The 22,092-nt window shown below is 43.2% G+C and overlaps 1 protein-coding gene and 1 non-coding gene across 3 annotated transcripts in view; one reads left to right on the top strand and one right to left on the bottom strand.

The window, feature by feature from the left end:
* LOC126353281 (probable cytochrome P450 304a1) overlaps nucleotides 1-12,945 on the bottom strand; it is a 187,466-nt gene extending 174,521 nt beyond the window's left edge. Inside the window, exon 1 of one of the 2 annotated variants that reach the window (XR_007565197.1) lies at nucleotides 12,788-12,918. Coding sequence is in view for 1 of the 2 variants with exons in the window: in XM_050002751.1 (XP_049858708.1) it covers nucleotides 12,788-12,884 (97 nt within the window). In the remaining variant the exon portion in view is untranslated. Of the gene's footprint in view, nucleotides 1-12,787 lie in introns of both variants that reach the window. The other variant, XM_050002751.1, reaches the window with a different exon arrangement.
* Nucleotides 7,781-7,899, top strand: LOC126287272 (5S ribosomal RNA). Its single transcript, XR_007551767.1, has one exon. It is a non-coding gene; the product is annotated as a 5S ribosomal RNA (ribosomal RNA).
* Nucleotides 12,946-22,092: the final 9,147 nt, after the last annotated feature.

Here is a 22,092-nt window from a genome sequence, read left to right as displayed (position 1 = left end):
AACTGGCGCAATAATGGTCAGCTGATAGGGTGTTTCCATTATCCCATATATTATTGAACGAGGCAAAAATAGCCAATTTGAAAAAAATAATAAAAAATGGTTCAAATGGCTCTGAGCGCTATGGGACTTAACGTCTGAGGTCATCAGTCCCCAAGAACTTAGAACTACTTAAACCTAACTAACCTAAGGACATCACACACATCCATGCCCGAGGCAGGATTCGAACCTGCTACCCTAGCGGTCGCACGGTTCCAGACTGAAGCGCCTAGAACCGCTCTGCCACAGTGGCTGGCACCAATTTGCAGGGTGACTGCTATAACGCAAATACTATTGCATGGACAATAATGTTAAGTTTACAGGGCAATTGACATTACCATCCACACAGTATTGAGTGGGGCAATGACAGAGTTTACAGAATGACTGCCGTTACCCCGAATACTACTGGACTGGGACGATTATAGGGTGATTGCCATTACCCCACAATTTCATTTATGTTGAGTCAATGAAATATGATATACTATGCTTATGTAATTTGACAGTTACACTGTGACTGGCTGTTCTATTTTAAAGCCTGCTAAAATACTAGTTGGGTTTGGCTGTTTCATTTTAATGGCCAATAAAATACTACGCAGATTTTAGCTGGAGAAGGAAGGAGGGAGGGAAAGGAAAGTGGGAAGGGAGGAGAGGGGCATAGTTTATCATGTGCTGATCATAACGCCATTCATAATGGTGATGGCCTCACTCATAAGGGAGTAAGGCTTGGTATGTCATGGGTATTAGAGCTATGCAGTTTGTAGCCCACACGCACTCCTCAAGCTGGTTTAAGTGCAAAGTGATTTCACTCCCACACTGTTACAAAGTTGCTCATTATTCTAGTTCATTTTATAGCTCACTTTATATATGTTTTACATCACTTTTACATCATTTAGCGAAAATACTCCAGGTATTTTAAATCATAAAAATCCAGGCTCTGTGATTACGAAACAAATATTGACTAGGATCAGCTGCCCTCTCCCCTTTACCTCCCCGCCCCCCTCCTCTGCATGCGTCCCTGTTGAAGGGATTTGAAATTTGCTGTGGCCTGGTTAGACGTTAGTGAATATACAAATACACCAGAGACATTTTATCTGTGCCATGTACAAGTATAGGCAAGACAGAATGAGATTTTGACCCTGCAGCGGAGTGTGCGCTGATGTGAAACTTTCCTGGCAGATTAAAACAGTGTGCCAGACCGAGACTCGAACTCGGAACCGTTGCCTTTCGAGGGCAAGTGCTCTTCCAACTGAGCTACCCGAGCACGACTGACGGCTCTTCCTCACAGCTTTACTTCCGCCAGTACCTCGTCTCCTACCTTCCTGCAAGGTTCGCAGTAGAGCTTCTGTAAAGTTTGGAAGGTAGGAGAAGAGGTACTGGCAGAAGTAAAGCTGTGAGGAGAGCACCTGAGTCGTGCTTGGGTGGTTCAGTTGGTAGAGCACTTGCCCGCGGAAGGCAACGGTCCCGAGTTCGAGTCTCGGTCCGGCACACTGTTTTAATCTGCCAGGAAAAATTTATAGGCAAGACAGTCAAATATCATAACAGGAAACAGTACCGATATACCGATAAAATAAGAGGTACTTACGATGTGTCGCCTTGTCGTATGAATCAGGTTTCTTACTACAAAAGGTAGATGGTCCTGTATGATACACCATCACCTATGTGAACGATTGCTAGGAAGATGCGCCTTACCAGGGATGCAGTCTCATGGGGGTATAATGACACATTTCCCTGGGCTTCCATGGGACCTGTGGTAGTAATCGAAGGAACCATGATGGTTGTGGACTACGTGAACATTAGTGAGGTCAACCTGCATCTCTTCATGCGTCGTGCTTTCCCTGAAGGTGCTGGCATCCCAACAGGGTAACTATCTGTATTACAATACCAGTATCGAGTTACAGTGGTTTGAAGAGCAAGACAATAAACTTAGTTTGATGTCTTGACCACCAAATTCGCCTAATCTGAACTCAATGGGACGCATCTGTGACGCTATTAGGCACCAACCCGGCGTCTACAAATCACCGGCTCGTAATATACGGGAATTTCTTGACCTGTGAGCAGACACCTGATACCACATACCTCTGGAGACATACCGAGGAGTTGTCGAATGGATGCCATGCAGAACAGCTGCTGATTGCATTCGAAATGTGGGCCAATGCGATATTACATAATGTTTTGGCTTATATACACATAATCTCCAGGACAGAGTACTGTTCAGGAAGACTATGCGTCCTTCACATTTATCTGAAGATGGCCGTTTGAGACGCTCTTAACCGGTAACATAAAAGAAGAAAACGGACAAGCGCTAGGAGGAATCGCGCTCCGAGGGTTCAGAGCCAATTTCATTATGTATGTTCACTGAAGAGCCAAGGAAACTGATACACCTGCCTAACATCGTGTGGGGCTCCCGCGAGCTCGCAAAAGTGCCGCAGCATTACCTGGCATGGACTCGACTAATGTCTGAAGTAGTGCTAGAGGGAACTGACACCACGCATACTGCAGGCTGTCCATAAATCCGTAAGAGTACGAGGGAGTGGAGATCTCTTCTGAACAGCACGTTGCAAAGTATCCCAGATATTGTAAATAATGTTCATGTCCGGGGGTTTTGGTGGCCAGCGGAAGTGTTTCAACTCAAAAGAGTGTTCCTGGAGCCACTCTATAGCAATTCAGGGCATATGGAATGTCACACTGTACTGCTGGACGTCCCCAAGTCCGTCGGAATGTACAATGGACGTGAATGGATGCAGGTGATCAGACAGGATGCTTTCGTATGTGTCACCTGTCAGAGTCGTATCTAGACGTATCAGGAGTCCCATATCGCTCCAACTGCACATGTTCCACGCCATTACAGAGCCTCCACCAGCTTGAGTAGTCCCCTGCTAACATACAGAGTCCTTGGATTCATGTCGTTGTCTTCATACCCGTACACGTTCATCCACTCGATACAATTTGAAATGCGACTCGCTGGACCAGACAACGTGTTTCCAGTCGTCAACAGTCCAGTGTCGGTGTTGACAGGCCCAGGCGAGACGTAAAGCCATGTGTCGTGCAGTCATCAAGGGTACAGGAGTGGGCTTACGGCTCCGAAAGCCCATATCGATGATGTTTCGTGGAGTGGTTCGCACGCTGACACTTGTTGATGGCTCAGCAGCGAACTCTGAAGCAGTTTACAGAAGGGTTGCACTTCTGTCTCGTTGAACGATTCTCTTGAGTCGCCATTGGTCCAGTTCTTGGAGGATTATTTTCCGGCCGCAGCGACGTCAGAGATTTGATGTTTTACCGATTAATGACATTCACGATACACTCGTGAAATGGTCGTACGGGAAAATCCTCACCTCATCGCTACCTCGGAGATGCTGCGACCCATCGCTCGTGCGCCGACTACAGCACGGCGTTCAGACTCACTTAAATACTAATCTCGGCATCGTAATAGCAGTAATCTATCTAATAACTGCGCCAGGCACTTGTTGTCTTACAAAGACGTTGCCGACCGCAGCGCCGTATTCTGCCTGTATACATATCTCTGTGTTTGAATGCGCATGCATATACCAGTTTCTTTGGCGCTTCAGTGTAGGTTTTGATGATTGAGCTCGCGAGTATCAAATATGTGACATAAATTTACTTAATCTATGATTGTATTAACTTACAAGCTTACATTTTTTAACGGCCAATGGACCGTTGACCTTAGTATTGACGGAATTTCAACTTGATGACGCTACCCGTTCCTGAGAAAAAAGGATCTTAATAGAGAGGAAACAAAGTGATCCTATATGGGATCCGTTTGTAATCATTGGGGTACGGAAACCAAAACCGGTGTTTCTCGGAAACCAATAACGGCCTTTCTGTTAGGAAATAAACTTTATTCTAGCAAAAACAGAAATCACGGTTATTCCAAACCATGGAAACGTAGCAGTTCATAAAATTGCATAATATATTTAAAAATCTGAGTTTGTAATTACTAGAAATGTGTACGCCCTCTACCCTACGGAAGGAAGTGTAATAGGAATGTTCCCAATGCAAGGTAGATGTGTCATGTGAGGCCCGGTAAAACCGGAGCACTGCTCACAACTGAATGTATAAGCAAGATCTGGACGGTGGTAGCACTTGTTAAACCTTCTACTAGTAATCACGCTACGGCGCTAGTAATGAGTTTCAGCTGTGATTAGTGTTGTTGCTATTAAGTGCTACTTTTGACCAGCTTCGCGCAGTGAGACTTTTTTGAATATCATTGTGATTAACTTTGCGAAATTATTAGTGTTATGGAAGTAGTCAATAACTGAACAAGGAAAAGTAGGAGGTCTCTAATAAGGCCAAGGTATCTCTTGCTTCATTCATTGGTTGTAACAATAACAGTAACTTGTTTTCTTTAATGAGAAGCACAACATACTGTCCTATGTCGTAATTATTTGTGGTTTATGTGAGAGTTGAAACCTGTGAACATTCTTCTGACGGAGAGGTTATTAAGAAGAGTGGAAGTGACGATTTTGATTTGTTTTGGTAAAGTAAATAAGCCTAAATCAATGACAATTCGTTCCTCCTTTCAGAAACAAATCATGAAAAATTATAACAAAGCTAAACGAAAGGACATTTGTCACAGGAGGTGTTAGGAAGAGCGTTAGATGCAACTGCACATGGAGTGAGTGTGAGAATCGTTCTTATGCAATTTAGAATCCTTCAACAAAATTCCCGCAGTCACAGTAATGAAACAGAAAATTTGAAAAACGAACATTTCGCTGTTGGCTTAAATAGATTTTTCTTGCTTCATTTTACACTTGTTTTGTTTTCTTAAATTTTTCTGTTTATAAATGCCGTGGTTTTTTTTCAGTCCATGAGCGCTTTTACTTTTATACTAGAGTCATTTGCAGTTAGGTTACTTTTTTACAACAATGTAACTATATTTAATCTGATGCTGTGTTTTATTTTCTATTTCTCTAATAACAATGCTCAACAGATTTTTTAAATTTTTGCTTCACTTCATGAGCAAATTCTCACTAACTTCGTTTTAGAAAAACGAATATGAGAAAGAAAAATTTTTAGCAGCCTCTAGTTTCTTTGATACACAGTAAGTTGAAACGTTTTATTGTAATAGATTGAGAAAAATCGATAGTTTTGATTGCGTGTTCCAGCAACATCGAAAGCCCCTTTCACCTTTTTTAATGATAAATGCATTTGAAGTGTTCCAAATTGATGGAAGAATACTTGGCATTTGGTTGGGTCTAAAGGGAATTATGTGGTGGCTTTATGAGATAGTTGTCTTTTGGCTTACCTCTTGCGAGTTCCGGAACATTACACACAGATTATCCATTGTGAAGTAATACAGCTTTCAAACTAAGCTGGAGAGGTCTATGAATAGCCTTCAATCAGTTACATAATGATTCAAATTCAAGTATTTTCATCGAGCTATTAACTTCGCAGGAAGCAAAAAGATTCTTTTCCTTCGGAAGGAAAAGGAATCGGATCTCTATGACGATGTCTCTACTGTGAGACTTTTTCATGACGTCTTCACCCCAGAAGTTCTGCCTTCTTCTTCGACAAATCAAGGTCTCGAATGAGATTGCTCAATTACACTTGACTTAGTGTGTGAGGTTTATCACTTCTTTCGTCAAAATCAGACTCACGGGATGTAGATGGCTTACAAGGGCTCTTTTTCTTTCGTACTGCCTTTAACTTTCACTTGAAGCTGTGACGGGAGTAGGAACTGGCAAACTACCTGAATAGTGGCGTAGGTTGAATGGCAGGTGGGATTTCATTCACAATCTTACCTTAATACGTGGACTCGAAAAGATATAATTATTTTTGTGATTTGTGGCTTCCCGCCAAACCTTAGGAACACCAAAAGCCATAGAATTTTTTTTTTAATTTCTCAGCCATTCTCTTGATGTAATTGAAAAAGAGTTGCAACGTAAATACGGAGCACATGACTTATTCCGGTCCCCTACCTTCATACCAAAATAATGCTGATAGACAGTCTTCACAAGAGGAGTCATATTGCGTTTCTGTGACGAAAATGTTATTTTACTTCAAATTTAACAAAAATTAGCACTGAATTTGCACATTCTCGTGGCGTTTTGATTCGACGCAGTTATACTTCAAAAGCAGTCGAAAAAGGTAACTCTGCGCCAGTTACAACACGAATAACAAGAAACACACGGTCACAGAAACAATAATAGTGTTTATAACATACAAACAGCTGGAGTCCTTCAACAGCTGTGACACCTCGAAAAAGATAATTACCCCCTAACTAAAAATGTAGACAAGGAAAAATGGGCGTCTTTGTATCTCCAAATCAAGAGCTAATCTGTCATTTTTATCGTGATTTTTGAATTCGGCAGGTGGGAAAACATGATAATAAGCATTTTTGGAGCCCAAAACATATCCATTGTTGGGCAGTGCATTGAGTGAGGGCCTTTTCTAGGACACACGGTTGTAAGACGACCGAGTTGACGACTAGCTGTTAATTGTTTACAACACACCATGCAATGTTATGAAATCTTTAATTTCCCGTTTTTTCACATAATAAAGAAGTAAATTGTCTTTCTGTAATGCAGAACCTTAATTGACACAACTACCTTACGTAGACAATGTATGGAATAAGACCAGCAGCGCTATAAGTTTGGTCGTTGGGATGATGATGTGTGCAGGAAAGCATCGTCGTCGGACAGTGTTAAGGAAGTGCGGAGAGACTTGGATAAGATTTCCAATTGGTGTAAGGAATGACAGTTCACGTTAAATGTGCATATATGCAAGGTAATGTCCATAACAAAGCGAAAGAACCCTATAGCGCGTGATTATAACGTTAGTGGTAAAGATTGCGAACGCGCCACGTAGCTATACGGAATGGGAAGATCATGTAAAATCAGTATTAGGGAAGGCAAATGGAAGACTTAGATTTGTTGGAAGATACTCGAAAAGTTTGGTGGGTCTGTGAACGCAGTCACATACAGTGCAATAATGTGAACATTTCTAGGGTATTGTTCCAGAGTTTAGATCCTTATCGACTAGCCATGATAACAGACAGATTGAATTCAGAGACGCACTGCTAGGATTGTAGCGGATCGGAATAGCCCATGGGGGTACTGAGCGCCTATAATTAATGCGCAGCTACTCACGGAGTTCCTCTGTGGGCTGTAATTACCATATGGCAGTGAAACCTGGTAGACATTCTAATGCGTTAATGTGGAACCAATTTACGCTGGAAAAAATCATTTCCAGTTTTGGGCACCAAGTGCAAATGTGGGGCTGTGAATGCAAGAAGAGGTATAGAAATATTAGGAACGGGACCTGGACAGAAAAGGCCAAACAAGTGAGCAAGGCATAACGTGGTTTTATTGTTAACCGCCGCTTGCTCAAGTTTTTAATGTGAATATTGGAGTCCTCGACAAGATGCTGTAGAGCGCCAAATTTTCACCTGATGGCGAAAAATATTGGAACTAATTTTTCCGGCGTAAATCGGTTCTGCATTAACACGTTAGCGTATCTACCAAATTTCGCTGCCGTGCATAATTAAAGCGCACACTAGACCTAAGTGAGTAGCCGCGCTTTAATTACCTTTATCCATCTGGTATAATTAACGGAGTTGTCATGACGTCACATACTTGAAGAAGGCAACTGTCATGTTAGTATGGGTAAAAATTAACTCCTGGTTGAAGTGTTTTGATAAAAACAATGACAGCTTGCATCATTTACAGATGCACTGGACGTTCTGATTAATGTGAAAGAATAACGTTTCACTCGTACCAGCTAGGTTGCCAACGGCCATACCAAGTTGAATACGCCGGTTCTCGTCCGATCACCGAAGTTAAGCAACATCGGGCCCGGTTAGTACTTGGATGGGTGACCGCCTGGGAACACCGGGTGCTGTTGGCTCCCATTCATTAAACGCCGGCACGGTAACTCAGCATGTTCGGCCAGAGGGTTAGCTGCCCTCAGCAATAAAAAAAACTGAGTTAATGGATCAACTACGAACTGAATCGGGTGTCTTCCGACGTCCGCCCCGAGCAGATACAACGAACGAAAACGAACAAAAAATGAGATAACAAAAAAAAGCGCTAATGCCCTGCTTCGTGGACTCAGTTAGGCGCGTCGGTCCCGGATCGAATCCGCCCGGCGGATTACGGACGTCGGCCGCTCTGCCGGCCGGCCTCGATGTGGTTTTTTTTTCGGGGGGGGGGGGGGGTGTTACACATCCCTCTAGATGAATACTGGGCTGGTCCTCACGTTCCGCATCAGTTACACGACTCACAGACGTCTGAACACGTTTGCTCTAATCCAAGGATTACACTAGACGCTTACAGCTGGGGTACACTAATTCCATCCCAGGGGATACGGGGTGGCGACAGGAAGGGCATCTGGCTGCCCTTTAAAATGAACCTTGCCAAATCCGTTCTAACCGTGCTGACCCTGAGAAACTGTGGGACGAGGCACTACCACAAGAAGAAGAATAATCATGTTTCATTCGTAAGTGGACTCATTCAAGGGATATTTTCTTTTATATACATGAGTATTAGTTGCCATGGTTACTTTTGCTGTAGTGATTTTATTTCTGTAATTTGACTTAAGATTTCCTGCTTTGCAACTCGAAGAGCGCTCTGGCTGAACGCTGTGGGAAATGAATACTGCAAACAGTCCATACATAGCAATATATCGTGATCTCAACATTTTCGGGAAGTGGACATAGTGGGAACATCAATTTCCTCATTCCGTATTAAGGAAAATGCTGGATTGCGAAAGCAACATTTTTACGTCACGTACTTCTCTTCCTAATTATTCGAAACGTGTAACCTGTACCAAAACGGAATTTACGTTACCGAGGCCAAATGCGTCGAATGACTGGATTAAATATGCCTTTAAGACCTGAAAAAGTATGGAAATGGCTCGCTGACACAGAGTTATTCACGAAAGCTCTATAATATTCACTGTTTAAAATGACTGTTGCAAGGACACTACAGAAATTAACGACAAGAAGCAACTGCATAAATTAGTTTGCTACCCCCCGTGAACCATGGACCTTGCCGTTGGTGGGGAGGCTTGTGTGCCTCAACCATACAGATGGCCGTAACGTAGGTGCAACCACAACGGGAGGGTATCTGTTGAGAGGCCAGACAAACGTGTGGTTCCTGAAGAGGGGCAGCAGCCTTTTCAGTAGTTGCAGGAGCAACAGTCTGGATGATTGACTGAACTGGCCTTGTAACATTAACCAAAATGGCCCTGCTGTTATGGTACTGCGAACGGCTGAAAGCAAGGAGAAACTACAGTTGTAATTTTTCCCGAGGGCATGCAGCTTTACTGTTGATTAAATGATGATGGTGTTCTCTTGGGTAAAATATTCCGGAGGTAAAATAGTCCCCCATTCGGATCTCTGGGCGGGGACTACTCAGGAGGACGTCATTATCAGGAGACAGAAAACTGGCATTCTACGGATCAGAGCGTGGAACGTCAGATCCCTTAATCGGGCAGGTAGGTTAGAAAATTTAAAAAGGCAAATGGATAAGTTAAAGTTAGATATAGTGGGAATTAGTGAAGTTCGGTGGCAGGAGGAACAAAACTTTTGGTCAGGTGAATACAGGGTTATAAATACAAAATCAAATAGGGGTAATGCAGGGGTAGGTTTAATAATGAAAAAAAAAGGAGTGCGTGTAAGCTACTACAAACAGCATAGTGAACGCATTACTGTGGCCAACATAGACACAAAGTCCACTCCTACTACAGTAGTACAAGTTTACATGCCAACTAGCTCTGCAGATGAAGAAAAAATTGATGAAATGTATGATGAGATAAAAGAAATTATTCAGGTAGTGAAAGGGGACGAAAAATTAATAGTCATGGGTGACTGGAATTCGGTAGTAGGAAAAGGGAGAGAAGGAAACATAGTAGGGGAATATGGATTGGGGCTGAGAAATGAAAGAGGAAGCCGCCTGGTAGAATTTTGCGCAGAGCTTAACTTAATCATAGCTAACACTTTGTTTAAGAATCGTGAAAGAAGGTTGTATACATGGAAGAACCCTGGAGATACTAAAAGGTATCAGACAGATTATATAATGGTACGACAGATTTAGGAACCAGATTTTAAATTGTAAGACATTTCCAGGGGCAGATGTGGACTCTGACCACAATCTATTGGTTATGAACTGTAGATTAAAACTGAAGAAACTGCAAACAGGTGGGAATTTAAGGAAATGAGACCTGGATAAAATGACTAAACCAGAGGTTGTAAAGAGTTTCAGGGAGAGCATAAGGGAACAATTGACAGGAATGGGGGAAAGGAGTAGAGCAGAAGAAGAATGGGTAGCTTTGAGGGATGAAATAGTGAAGGCAGCAGAGGATCAAATAGGTAAAAAGACGAGGGCTGGTAGAAACCCTTGGGTAACAAAAGAAATATTGAATTTAATTGATGAAAGGAGAAAATATGAAAATGCAGTAAATGAAGCAGGCAAAAAGGAATACAAACGTCTCAAGAATGAGATCGACAGGAAGTGCAAATTGGCTAAGCAGGGATGGCTAGAGGACAAATGTAAGGATGTAGAGGCTTATCCCACTTGGGGTAAAATAGATACTGCCTACAGGAAAATTAAAGAGACCTTTGGAGAAAAGAGAACCACTTGTATGAATACCAAGAGCTCAGATGGAAACCCGGTTCTAAGCAAAGAAGGGAAAGCAGAAAGGTGAAAGGAGTATATAGAGGGTCTATACAAGGGCGATGTACTTGAGGACAGTATTATGGAAATGGAAGAGGATGTAGAAGAAGATGAAATGGGAGATATGATACTGCGTGAACAGTTTGACAGAGCACTGAAAGACCTGAGTCGAAACAAGGCCCCCGGAGTAGACAACATTCCATTAGAACTACTGACAGCCTTGGGAGAGCCAGCCCAGACAAAACTCTGCCATCTGATGAGCAAGATGTATGAGACAGGTGAAATACCCTCAGACTTCACGAATAACATAATAATTCCAATCCCAAAGAAAGCAAGTGTTGACCGATGTGAAAACTACCGAACTATCAGTTTAATAAGTCACAGCTGCAAAATACTAACGCGAATTCTTTACAGACGAATGGAAAAACTGATAGAAGCCGACCTCGAGGAAGATCAGTTTGGATTCCGCAGAAATGTTGGAACACGTGAGGCAATACTGACCCTACGACTTATCTTAGAAGAAAGATTAAGGAAAGGCAAACCTAAGTTTCTAGCATTTGTAGACTTAGAGGAAGCTTTTGACAATGTTGACTGGAATACTCTCTTTCAAATTCTGAAGGTGGAAGGGGTAAAATACAGGGAGCGAAAGGCCATTTACAATTTGTACAGACAGCAGATGGCAGTTATAAGAGTCGAGTGGTATTAAAGGGAAGCAGTGGTTGGGAAGTGAGTGAGACAGGGTTGTAGCCAATCCCCGCTGTTATTCAATCTGTATATTGAGCAAGCTGTAAAGGAAACAAAAGAAAAGTTCGGAGTAGGTATTAAAATCCATGGAGAAGAAATAAAAACTTTGAGGTTCGTTGATGACATTGTAATTCTGTCTTTGTCGTGGCATTCATAGCCTGCCGGAGAGATGGGAGAAATGTATAAACAGCAAAACAGCAATGGAGACTATTTTGAATAAAATATTGTTTATCAATTTCAAACAACAAACGTGTAATTTTTGCAACCAAATTCCGGTTTCATATTTCTACACCAGGCATTTGTCACAAAATTGATGAGAGAGTTTCATGGATAATATTAGCGAGTCGGAGTGACAATAACTGAAAAGGAGTTTCTTTTGTTGTTGTTGCGGCCAGATCTTTCCACGAAATTACGATCACTAACTTTCTCCTCAGAATACCAAAGCATTTTGCTTACTCCAACCTACATAGGGAGAAATTACCATCGTGATAAAATAACAGAAATTATAACCCGCACTGAAACATTCAGGGGTTCATTTTTTTTTTTTCGCGTGTTATTCGAGAGTGGAACGCCAGAGGAACAGTCTGAAAGAGCTTCCATGCACCCTCAAGTGTGAATTGCAGAGTAGTCATGTAGGCGAAGATGTAGATGCAGAGCCACCACCGTTCCCTGCACTGGTTTTGAAACCGTTCATTTTGTTTTCCTGTAGCCATAAATCTGGAACATACGATGCAGTAGGGATGTAGAGATGTCTGTGCTTCTTATGATTGAATCTATGTGTTTATATTCCTTTGATATCAACGCGGTAAGCTACAGTTCTATCAAGTGTTTCTTTACGAATGTGTTGTAACCCGCCACTGGATTCATGATTTATATGCCTACTTGCGCTTACTTTAGAATCATTTTGAGAAACATCTGTATCTTCTGATATTACACAAACTCTTGGAGATCAAAAAATAATTCAAATATTTTGTAAATCATGTAGGAAAGGGATGAAAAACAAATATTTCGCCCACGATGCATCTGAAGTTCTCCTTTCTCGCCGCTTGGAGCGCTAGTGTCGCTCCAGCTGTCATACGGTAACGACTTTTACACCAGTGAGTGTCGCGACTGTTATGGTGGTGGTAGTGGTTAGTGTTTAACGTCCCGTCGACAACGAGGTCGTTAGAGACGGAGCACAAGCTCGGGTTAGGGAAGGATTGGGAAGGAAATCGGCCGTGCCCTTTCAAAGGAACCATCCCGGCATTTGCCTGAAACGATGCAGGGAAATCACGGAAAACCTAAATCAGGATGGCCGGAGACGGGATTGAACCGTCGTCCTCCCGAATGCGACTGTTATGTTTGACTGTGTTTATACTCAGGTAGCGGGTACCCACCTGGTGGGAAGTTGTCAGGCCTGGAGAAAGTGACGAACAGCAGATGCAGCAGCAGGCCCACGGCCAGGGCTGCTAACAGGAAGCCGACCAGAACCATGGCGTTCGTTCACCGGCGGTGCGCGAGCGGTTCTGGCTGTGGCCAAGGCACAGCAATACTCCCCAACGAGTTCCCCCTCCACCACAACCAGCTGTCCCCACCAGCAGCAAGAGCACAGCGGCTGCTTTCCCTGATAGGATATTCTTCATAACTGGGAGTACTAAGACGCATTCTGATAGCGCGTCGTGTGTTTGGATCAAATGAACCTTATGCCTTCTTTGCAACACAGCAAATGGAGGGGAACACAGACGAACAAGTACTCGCATACGATTCAGCTTTTTCATTACCATTCGCTTGTACCTGTGAACAAGCGTCCATACTGGAGGAAACGGAAGAGAACGACCATAGCAAGTCATGCGTACGAAGTGGTTGTCAACGAAATGTGTATTTGAAGGCCGTGCCTACTGCGTGACTTCATCAGGCGCTAAGCGATGTGATTTGTCCGCTTCACAGCTTTTCTGCCATATACTTTACACATTGCAGAACGAATGCGCAAAAAATATCGATAAACAGGAACATCCACATTTTTCGTAATTATATCGATATACATATATCGTTAATATGAATGTAGGATATACCGACGAATCGGCATTAAGTACTGAACTGTGAAAGTGATTGTTTTTTTTATCTGACTTTTCTTGACTCATAGGCTACTATAGTTCTCATCGACAGATTTTTCGGAATTCGGAAATTTGTGGTAAGGTCTTATGGGACCAAACTGCTGAAATAATCGGTCCCTAAGCTTACACTCTACTTAATCTAACTTAAATTAACTTACGCTAAGGACGACACACACACCCATGCCCGAGGGAGGGCTCGAACCTCCGACGGGGGGACCGGCAGATTTATTGCCTATTCCAGCTACTAACGATCTTTGATATCGAACGGTAAATGTCTTTCAATGACTTAATTTAATTCGGTACTCAGTTCAACAAATAACCATCAGATTTGAACATGAATGTATCCATGCTGCATATTCGTGACAGTTTGTTACTTCCGAGTGTGCCATATCTACCATTGCAAATGACAGATACGAGGTGCAAAAATGAACACGTTTGGTGACAGCACTATATGACAGTGGTGAAATTGCCAATCCCTTCTCCCAACTATAAGGCAGAATATGCGCTCTCGTTCCCCCTGAGTGCCTGGATAACAAAAAAGATAGGTTAGATTAGATGTGCTTACGGAGACCAATAGTCAGGTGATCCTTTGGGACGTGGAATACGTCAAAAAACGAGAATACACAATAAATATTTACGAAATATGAAAAGATATGCTAATGTACCTTCCACACATCCCAAATGAAATCGCCCTTGGGGATGTGGATATAAAAGTTGTCACCAAATATTAAGCGTTTAGTATATTTCGCCGCAAATGGTAATTCTTAGGCTGTTGTAGGCACACATCATCAAATAAAAAAGTAAAATAAAAACAGTGTTATAGTACTTATTTACAATGATCGCATTACTGCAAAAAATTTGTACAGAAGTCAGATTGCACGCAATATTCCCATTATGTGATGTTATTAATAACATACACACATCAATCAGTACAAGGTGTTGGCCACCAATAAATCCTTTAGATTCCTTTCGAACTGAACTTTGTTATTAGTTAAACTTTTTATGGATTCTGGAATGTTATTGAAAATGTGTGTTGCTGAATAGTGGACACCTTTCTGAACCAAAGTAGGAGCAAGAAGGTGCTTAAAGCATCAATGTAGGCCTGTGCTGTGATAGTGGCACGCAAAACAACAAGGGGTGCAAGCCCCCTCCATGAAAACCACGATCACACCAAAACACCGCGGCCACCGAATTTTACTGTTGGCACTACACACGCTGACAGCTGACGTTCACTGGGCATTGGCCATACCCACACCCTACCATCGGATCGTCATATTGTGTACCGTGATTCGTCACTCCACACAACGTTTTTCCACTGTTCAATCGTCCAATGTTTACGCTCTTTACACCAAGCGAGGCGTCGTTTGGAATTTACCGGCGTGATGTGTGGCTTATGAGCAGCCGCTCGACCATGAAATCCAAGTTTTCTCACCTCCCGCCTAACTGTCATAGTACTTGCAGTGGATACTGATGCAGTCTGGAATTCCTGTGTGGTGGTCTGGGTAGATGTCTGGCTATTACACATTACGACCCTCTTCAACTGCCGACGATCTCCGTCAGCCAATAGACGAGGTCGGCCTGTACGCTTTTGTGCTGTATATGTGCCTTCATTTTTCCACTTCACTATTATATCGGAAACAGTGGACCTAGGGATGTTTAGGAGTGTGGAAATGTCGCGTACAGACGTATGACACAATTGACATCCAATCACCTGACCACGTTCGAAGACCGTGAGTTCTACGGAGCGCCCCATTCTGCCCTCTCACGATGTCTAATGACTACTGAGGTAGCTGATATGGAGTACTTGGCAGTATCTGGCAGCACAATGCACGTAACATGAAAACCGTATGTTTTTCGGGGTGTCCGGATACTTTAGATCACATAGTGTAGGTCTTACGGAGTTATAACCAATAAAAGATTTTTCCTGAAATTTAGTAACTTGGCTAATATGAAGCCATTGCAAAACTGTATATGGTTAAAGTAAAGCACGATTTCCATTTATTTTACTGTTATTGATCCGTCGAATCTAATAAAACATATCCCAGATGTGTATCTGCAGTAGTTTTCCAGTACATCCAGAGAAGCAAGAATTATTTATACAAGTAAATTTGCTTACTTTACATTAAGAATGTAGAAACGTTTATGTCATTGTTAGCAACCGTTAGTGAGTTGTATCAGTCGTTTCCTAACCTTGGGCGGCCTATGTGGCCGTGCGGTTCTAGGCGCTAAAGTCTGGAGCCGCGTGACCGCTACGGTCGCACGTTCGAATCCTGCCTCGGGCATGGATGTGTGTGATGTCCTTAGGTTAGTTAGGTTTAAGTAGTTCTAAGTTCTAGGGGACTGATGACCACAGATGTTAAGTTCCATAGTACTCAGAGCCATTTGAACCTAACCTTGAAACGAGTTAGTATTCCGTATTGTTCAGTGAAAGAACATAATAACAACAGTGTATTTAAGTGTAACCACATAGTAGATGTCGTAGTTACCGTTGTTATTATGTTCTTTGCGGACCTATGTTTGTATGAATTTTTTCCTTTAGTTTTACTAAAATATTTGCATATGTTCGTTCATCATCCTGTATGCAATGAAGTTTTTTTTATGAATGGGAAACTTAAAACGCTTTTTTTTCATACCTTTTCATATGTGTTCAATATGCTCTCCTTGAGATGCACGGCATATGTCAACGTGGTATTCAAACTGTTTCCGCACTGCAGCGAGTATGTCTTGAGTTCCAGCTTCCACAAATGCTGTCATGTGATGTCTCAGTTCATTCATTGTTGCTAGTAACAGAGGCACATAAAGTCTTTTATAAACCCCCACAAGAAATTATCACATACAGTCAGGTCCGGTTACCCTGGAGACTATTAATGTAAGGCTGAATCATCTGGTCCAGTGCGACCGATCCATTGTTCAGTAGTCCTTTGATTTAAGAATTTCCGCATTTCCAGATGCCAATGTGGCGGTGCCCCATCCTGTTGGTAAATGAAGTCGTTCGAATCAGTCTCCAACTGTGTGAAAAGAAAGTTCTCATGCATATCGAGATATGTGCTTCCTGTAACAGCGGCCTCAGCAAAGAAAAATGGACTACACACCTTTTCACGTAAAACTGCACAAAACACATTACATTTTGGGAAGTCCCGCTCATCTTGTACAACTTCATTTGGTTATTCCGTGCCCTATATTCTCACATTATGACGATTCACCTCTCCATTTAAATGGAATGTTGTCTTGTCACTAAACACTAAGCGTACAAGAAAACTACCATCTTCCTTCTTGCGAAGAACGAAATACACAACTTCAGTCGTTACCGTTTGTGACCTTTACGAAGAGCTTGCTGAGTCGTGCCTGAAATGAAAGTTTCGGCAGTTGCACGTCGCACGAATTGTGATGGAGTTAAAGCTTGTTGCGTGGATTCGCAACATAAGAAAAAATTTTTTAAAAGTATTTCGATTCGTGACTGGATGAAGAAAAGACGTCAGCTCAGTTGCTCAGCATCCTCGCTGAAATAATTTATAACGGAAGATCCAAGAAGTTCTTTTAATTATCTAAGAGCGTCATCAGAACTGTTCACGTTTATTCTAATAGAGTTAATTATGCGATGAGGAATAAAGGTACTGTAATGCATGAGGCACTGTCGCCAGAGCTGAAATTACGGATCATATCGCGTGCATTACAATCGAGCATGCTACAAGATGCGGTTTAAGTTGGTGATGACGCTTTTTCATTAACACCAACAATTATTAACATTAACAGCAATAATTATTCGAAGCAGGTCGCATTAAGAAGAAAATGGTTTTGCAAACTACTCTCTTGAAGATAGATCTGAACAGTGGCAATATTTCAAAATTCTAACCTACGTGAAAGGGGAGCACTGCAGCGACGTTTTAGATAGTTGAGTATTGAATAAAGAATGCAGCTTCTTGAATTTGTATAGCCTTCCCTTCTGTCAACAACATTGCTTAACAAAGAGTTGGATAAATCTTTTAGACGAGAGGATTGCCACAGCTAGAATTACACTTGCTTGTATTTTTCTTAATTCAGTTGCATATGTGCCCCTAACTCAATTAAATTTTCCCCTGCAATTCGGATTTGGTCAAACCATCTACGCTATGATCGCACATGACGGTCTCAGCGGCAGCAATGTGTTACTTATTCTTGTAATCAGCATCACTGAAATCCCACAAACACCTATTCAAAGCAAAATATCCAAAAAGCGAACATTATTCTCCGTTCCTCCTTCATATTTCAGTTTGTCTACACTCTACGAACACACACATCCTCAAAAACTCATGCAACTAGTGTCGCCAAAGTTGAAACACGCCGAAAGTGTTTAGTTTCACCAACGAGTTACGCAGACGCGCGGCGTGCATGCGCAGTGGCCGGTAGCGCAGTTGCATGCAACCTAGTGTCGTAGTGTAAACTAGGCTTAACGGGTTGCTGTGGGCTCCTTGTAGAACTAGGAGGATGCGTTAGACGTCTGTGTGAGACCCTCGGGGAAGGCACGACGATTTGCCTATACACAAACAACCTGTTTTTCCAAATTCTTCGTGCCATCGTCTAATGCTCTGTGCCACACTATACCTAGTACAAAAGTCACGCTGAACAGTTATTACTGACCTGCACTGCGCAAAACGTAGAACACAAAACACTTTCTATTGCCCCGATACTATTTTTACTAGAACTGAAGTGGGCGCATACTGCTGCTACCTAGCGAGAACGATGTAAAACTGGAGAGTTTGCTCTTTCCAACAGTACGTTCCTCACGCACGTATCTCAAATTAACATAATAGTTATGATTTTTTTTATCGAATGATTCTTTTTGATACACCCTGTATTTTAACTACAAATTTCTTTAAGGTATAAATATGCTGAGAAGCAGTAGTTCGTATCCCCAGGTCCTTCAACAGCCCTCTGGATGACATTCTTGAGTTCACAATATAAATGATTCGTATTGCACATTTTTGGGCTCGGAAAACTTTGGCTTGGCTTGATGAGTTACCGTAGAAAATAATCCCGTATGACATTATGAAATCAAAGTAAGCTCAGCACACTAACTTCTTCTTATTTTTATGTCACCTGTTTCTGACAACAATCGCATGGCGAATAGAGATTTGTTTAGGCGCTTCAACAGTTGTGATATGCTCCTCCAATTTAAATTTATTATGAAGCTGTAAAATTTATCATCATCAATGATACGTTAGCCATGGAATTACAGCCACCGTGAACGTAAGAAACAAGGATGATCAGGTCTCTCTGTATACCTTTAATTTTAAATAGCATAAAAGAAACAAATGCACACTTGTCATGTTGAATAATCGGGTTTCTGCCGGTTAATCGCGTCTTTCTACATCTTCATCTACATCTAAATCTACATGGATACTCTCACATTTAAGTGCCTGGCAGAGGATTCATCGAACCACCTTCACGATTTTCTATTATTCCAATCTCGTGTAAGGCGAGGAAAGAACGAACGCCTATCTATTTCCGTACAAGCACTGATTTCCCTTATTTTATCGTGGTGATCGTTTCTCCCTATGCAGGTCGGTGTCAAGAAAATATTTTCGCATTCGGAGGAGAAAGTTGGTGATTGGAATTTCGTGAAAAGATTCCGTCGCAACGAAAAACGCATTTCTTTTAATGATGTCCAGCCCAAATCCTGTATCATTTCAGTGACACTCTCTCCCATATTTCGCTGTAATACAAAACGTGCTTGCCCTTATTTGAACGATATTCCTGCACGATATTTCAACTGTGTGACTCGTAGTGTTCTTCAGCTGCTGTTTGATACTGATTCCAGTATGGAAAGAGTACGGTACTTAACGCCTATGTTGTGCTAGGCGCCGTCCAATGGCAGGGTGTGCACGTTGCGCTCTACGCGGACGATACAGCGCTCTACGGCAGAAGCATCAACGCCAGGCTGATGCGTCACCGCCTGCAATCGGCTTCCGACGTCCTCGGAGCCTGGGCCACCAAATAGCGGCTCAAGTTTAACGCAGCCAAAAGTGATGCGGTGATCTTCACCAGGGAGAAGATTCCTGCCGACCTCCAGCCAATCAGTTTCATGGGAGACCCCATCGCATGGTCACCGGACGCTACCTAGGCGTCACTCTGGATCGGCGCCTGACGTGGAGGGCGCACATCAGAGTAGTAAAGGGTAAAGCGCTTGGCAGATTGCGCTTGCTATACCCCTTACTGAACCCAGCGACGACCCTGCCCCCACACTGCGGTGTTACACTGTACCTAACATTGATCAGGCCATTGTTAGAGTACGCTGCTGTGGTGTGGGGCAACGCGGCCGACTCGTCCATCGCCAAGCTGCAGACGGTCCAGAACAAGGCGCTTAGGTTAGCGCTTCACCTGCCACGACACTTCAGCACCGGAGAACTCCACAGAGTAGCGGGAGTTCCGCTGCTCAAACACCGATTCCGGCAGGTGGCGCATCGTTTTTACACGGCTGCCCGTGTGTCGGAGGACGACATCGTCCGCAACTTGGGCAAACAAGTGCACTGGCGCCCGACCACAAGGTGGCCAGACCTGTTGCTGGAGTAAAGGCACGCCGCAACATGAGCCAGATGAACTAAAAGAAACAACGCAACCGTGAGGAAGATTCAGATGAGAAAACTTCCAACACCCCCAGGAGGAAGTAGGAAATGCGTGATCCGCTCGCCCTACAACACACCGGAGTACGAAGCTCCGTGAATTTGCGTAGCGTAGCGCCGACCAATAGAACAGGACGACCTCCTCCAAGCCAAGCAGCATGCAATGCGATAAATTCCAAACCCAATACCTGATTATGTCACATGACATGCTGAAAGCAATCGATTATGGCAATCTTGTAAATGCAGTGCTTCTTGACACCTGGAATGTATTTCTCTTAGCACAACACAAATGCTTACTAACGAAAGTACTTGGGGTTTCACTTGAAATTTGTGAGTGGACTGTAGACTTCTTGGTAGGGAGGATGCAGCGTTATCACGGATGGAGAGTCATATAAAGATGCAGAACTACGCTCTCAGACAAAGAAAAAAAAAAAGATGCACCACGAAGACGTTATGCAGTTTGCTGAGAAATTTATATTTGCACAGCTATCGACAGGAAATGGCAAACTGTAAACATTGGCGGTCAATGGATGACGCTGTAACGCAGTCGCATCGCGCAGCTGGCAAGAACATTAAACAGGGGACTTGTCGATACCATTCAGTCCGTGCACTCACTTGGACGGCAACTCTACCTTGTAGAAAGGCGCGTGAAAAATATACGCAGGTATCAGCATTTCAGAGTGGACGGATAGTTGGGCTTAGAGAAGCCTGTTAGAACAATCGGCCAGTCTATCGACATATTAATAGGAGCGATGACATTGTTCGACGATGTTGACAAGAATGGGTAAACCGAGGCCGAACACAACCTCAACAAGGAAGCGGTACACCTAGGGTGACGACAGAACGTGAACACCGAGAAATTGTTAGAGAGGCACTCAGAGCCCTGCATTTATCATTATCATCCATCCTAAGTGCAACCTGCGCTTCAGTGAGCACAAGGACCATTTATTGGCGGCTCACAGAAAGGTCGCTGAGCTCGCGGCGTCCGTTGCGTCTATTACCATTGACCTCTGCCCACTAGCAAGCTCGTCTGCAGTGGTGTCGGGCACATTCAGCGCGGAACCTCGTCGGCTGGAGAAGGATTGTCTTCAGTGGTGAGACCCGCTTCGAATTGAGGCCAGACGGCCAGTGAATACGTTTCTAGAGATGTCCCGGTCAGCGTTGGGGTACCAACCCGACTGTCGCTCGCCTTACGGCTTGAAAACACAGTGATGGTCTGTGACAGCTGTGCAGCGTTGTCTGATAGTTCCAGTCTGCCTCATATGCAACAGCAATGTTGTTGCTGTTAAAACTGCCAATTTAAAGCAACGCTACGAAACAACTCATCAGTAGCTTCATAAAAATTTTGCTCTGGATAGTGAAGCAAGTCAAGAATGGCCTTCCTGTTTCACTGTACGTGAGAGAGCAGGGAAAATATAGTGTTGCCAGCTTAGGGGTTTTCCCCCCAAATTTAGTGGGAAGATAGATAGAAAGGGTTTTCTGAAGGGGCTTCATTTTTGGGATTTTTGGGAGGATTCTGAAAGAAAGACAGAAAGCGCCCGCGAACGAAGCGGTTGAGATCACGGAGACTAGAACAAAGGAGTGTGCACAACGTGCTTCAGCAGTGGACACGAAATCCATACCTCTTGTGGCGGCGTTGCTGTCGGCAACATCTAAGACGTACATATATGGAGCTATGATGTAACGATTTACTCTAGTCTCCAAGGCAACGCGAAAGAGTTTAGTACTGCGCAAGCGCTGTACGGTATTGTACTGCTATTGGTGGATGTTGCGCATCTTCGCGCCGCTTGCGGTAGAACACAGAACTATCGAAAGAATGGATTTCCAGTACGCTGGTACTACATATTCTCCTATCCTCTGCACACTCCTTCACTCTATTCTCCATGGCTGAAATCCTAACGTGGCCAGGTACCTGATGGCCTGTGTAGCAGCGTATTCTACTCTTTAAAATTACAAAGTAAGTGATAATTGTCTTTCTAAAGTACCACG

This window comes from Schistocerca gregaria, chromosome 1 (genome assembly GCF_023897955.1).
Source record: "Schistocerca gregaria isolate iqSchGreg1 chromosome 1, iqSchGreg1.2, whole genome shotgun sequence".
Taxonomy (NCBI): Eukaryota; Metazoa; Arthropoda; class Insecta; order Orthoptera; family Acrididae; genus Schistocerca; species Schistocerca gregaria.
Note: the sequence above shows the minus strand (reverse complement) of the source record. Positions and strands in the feature narration are given on the sequence as shown.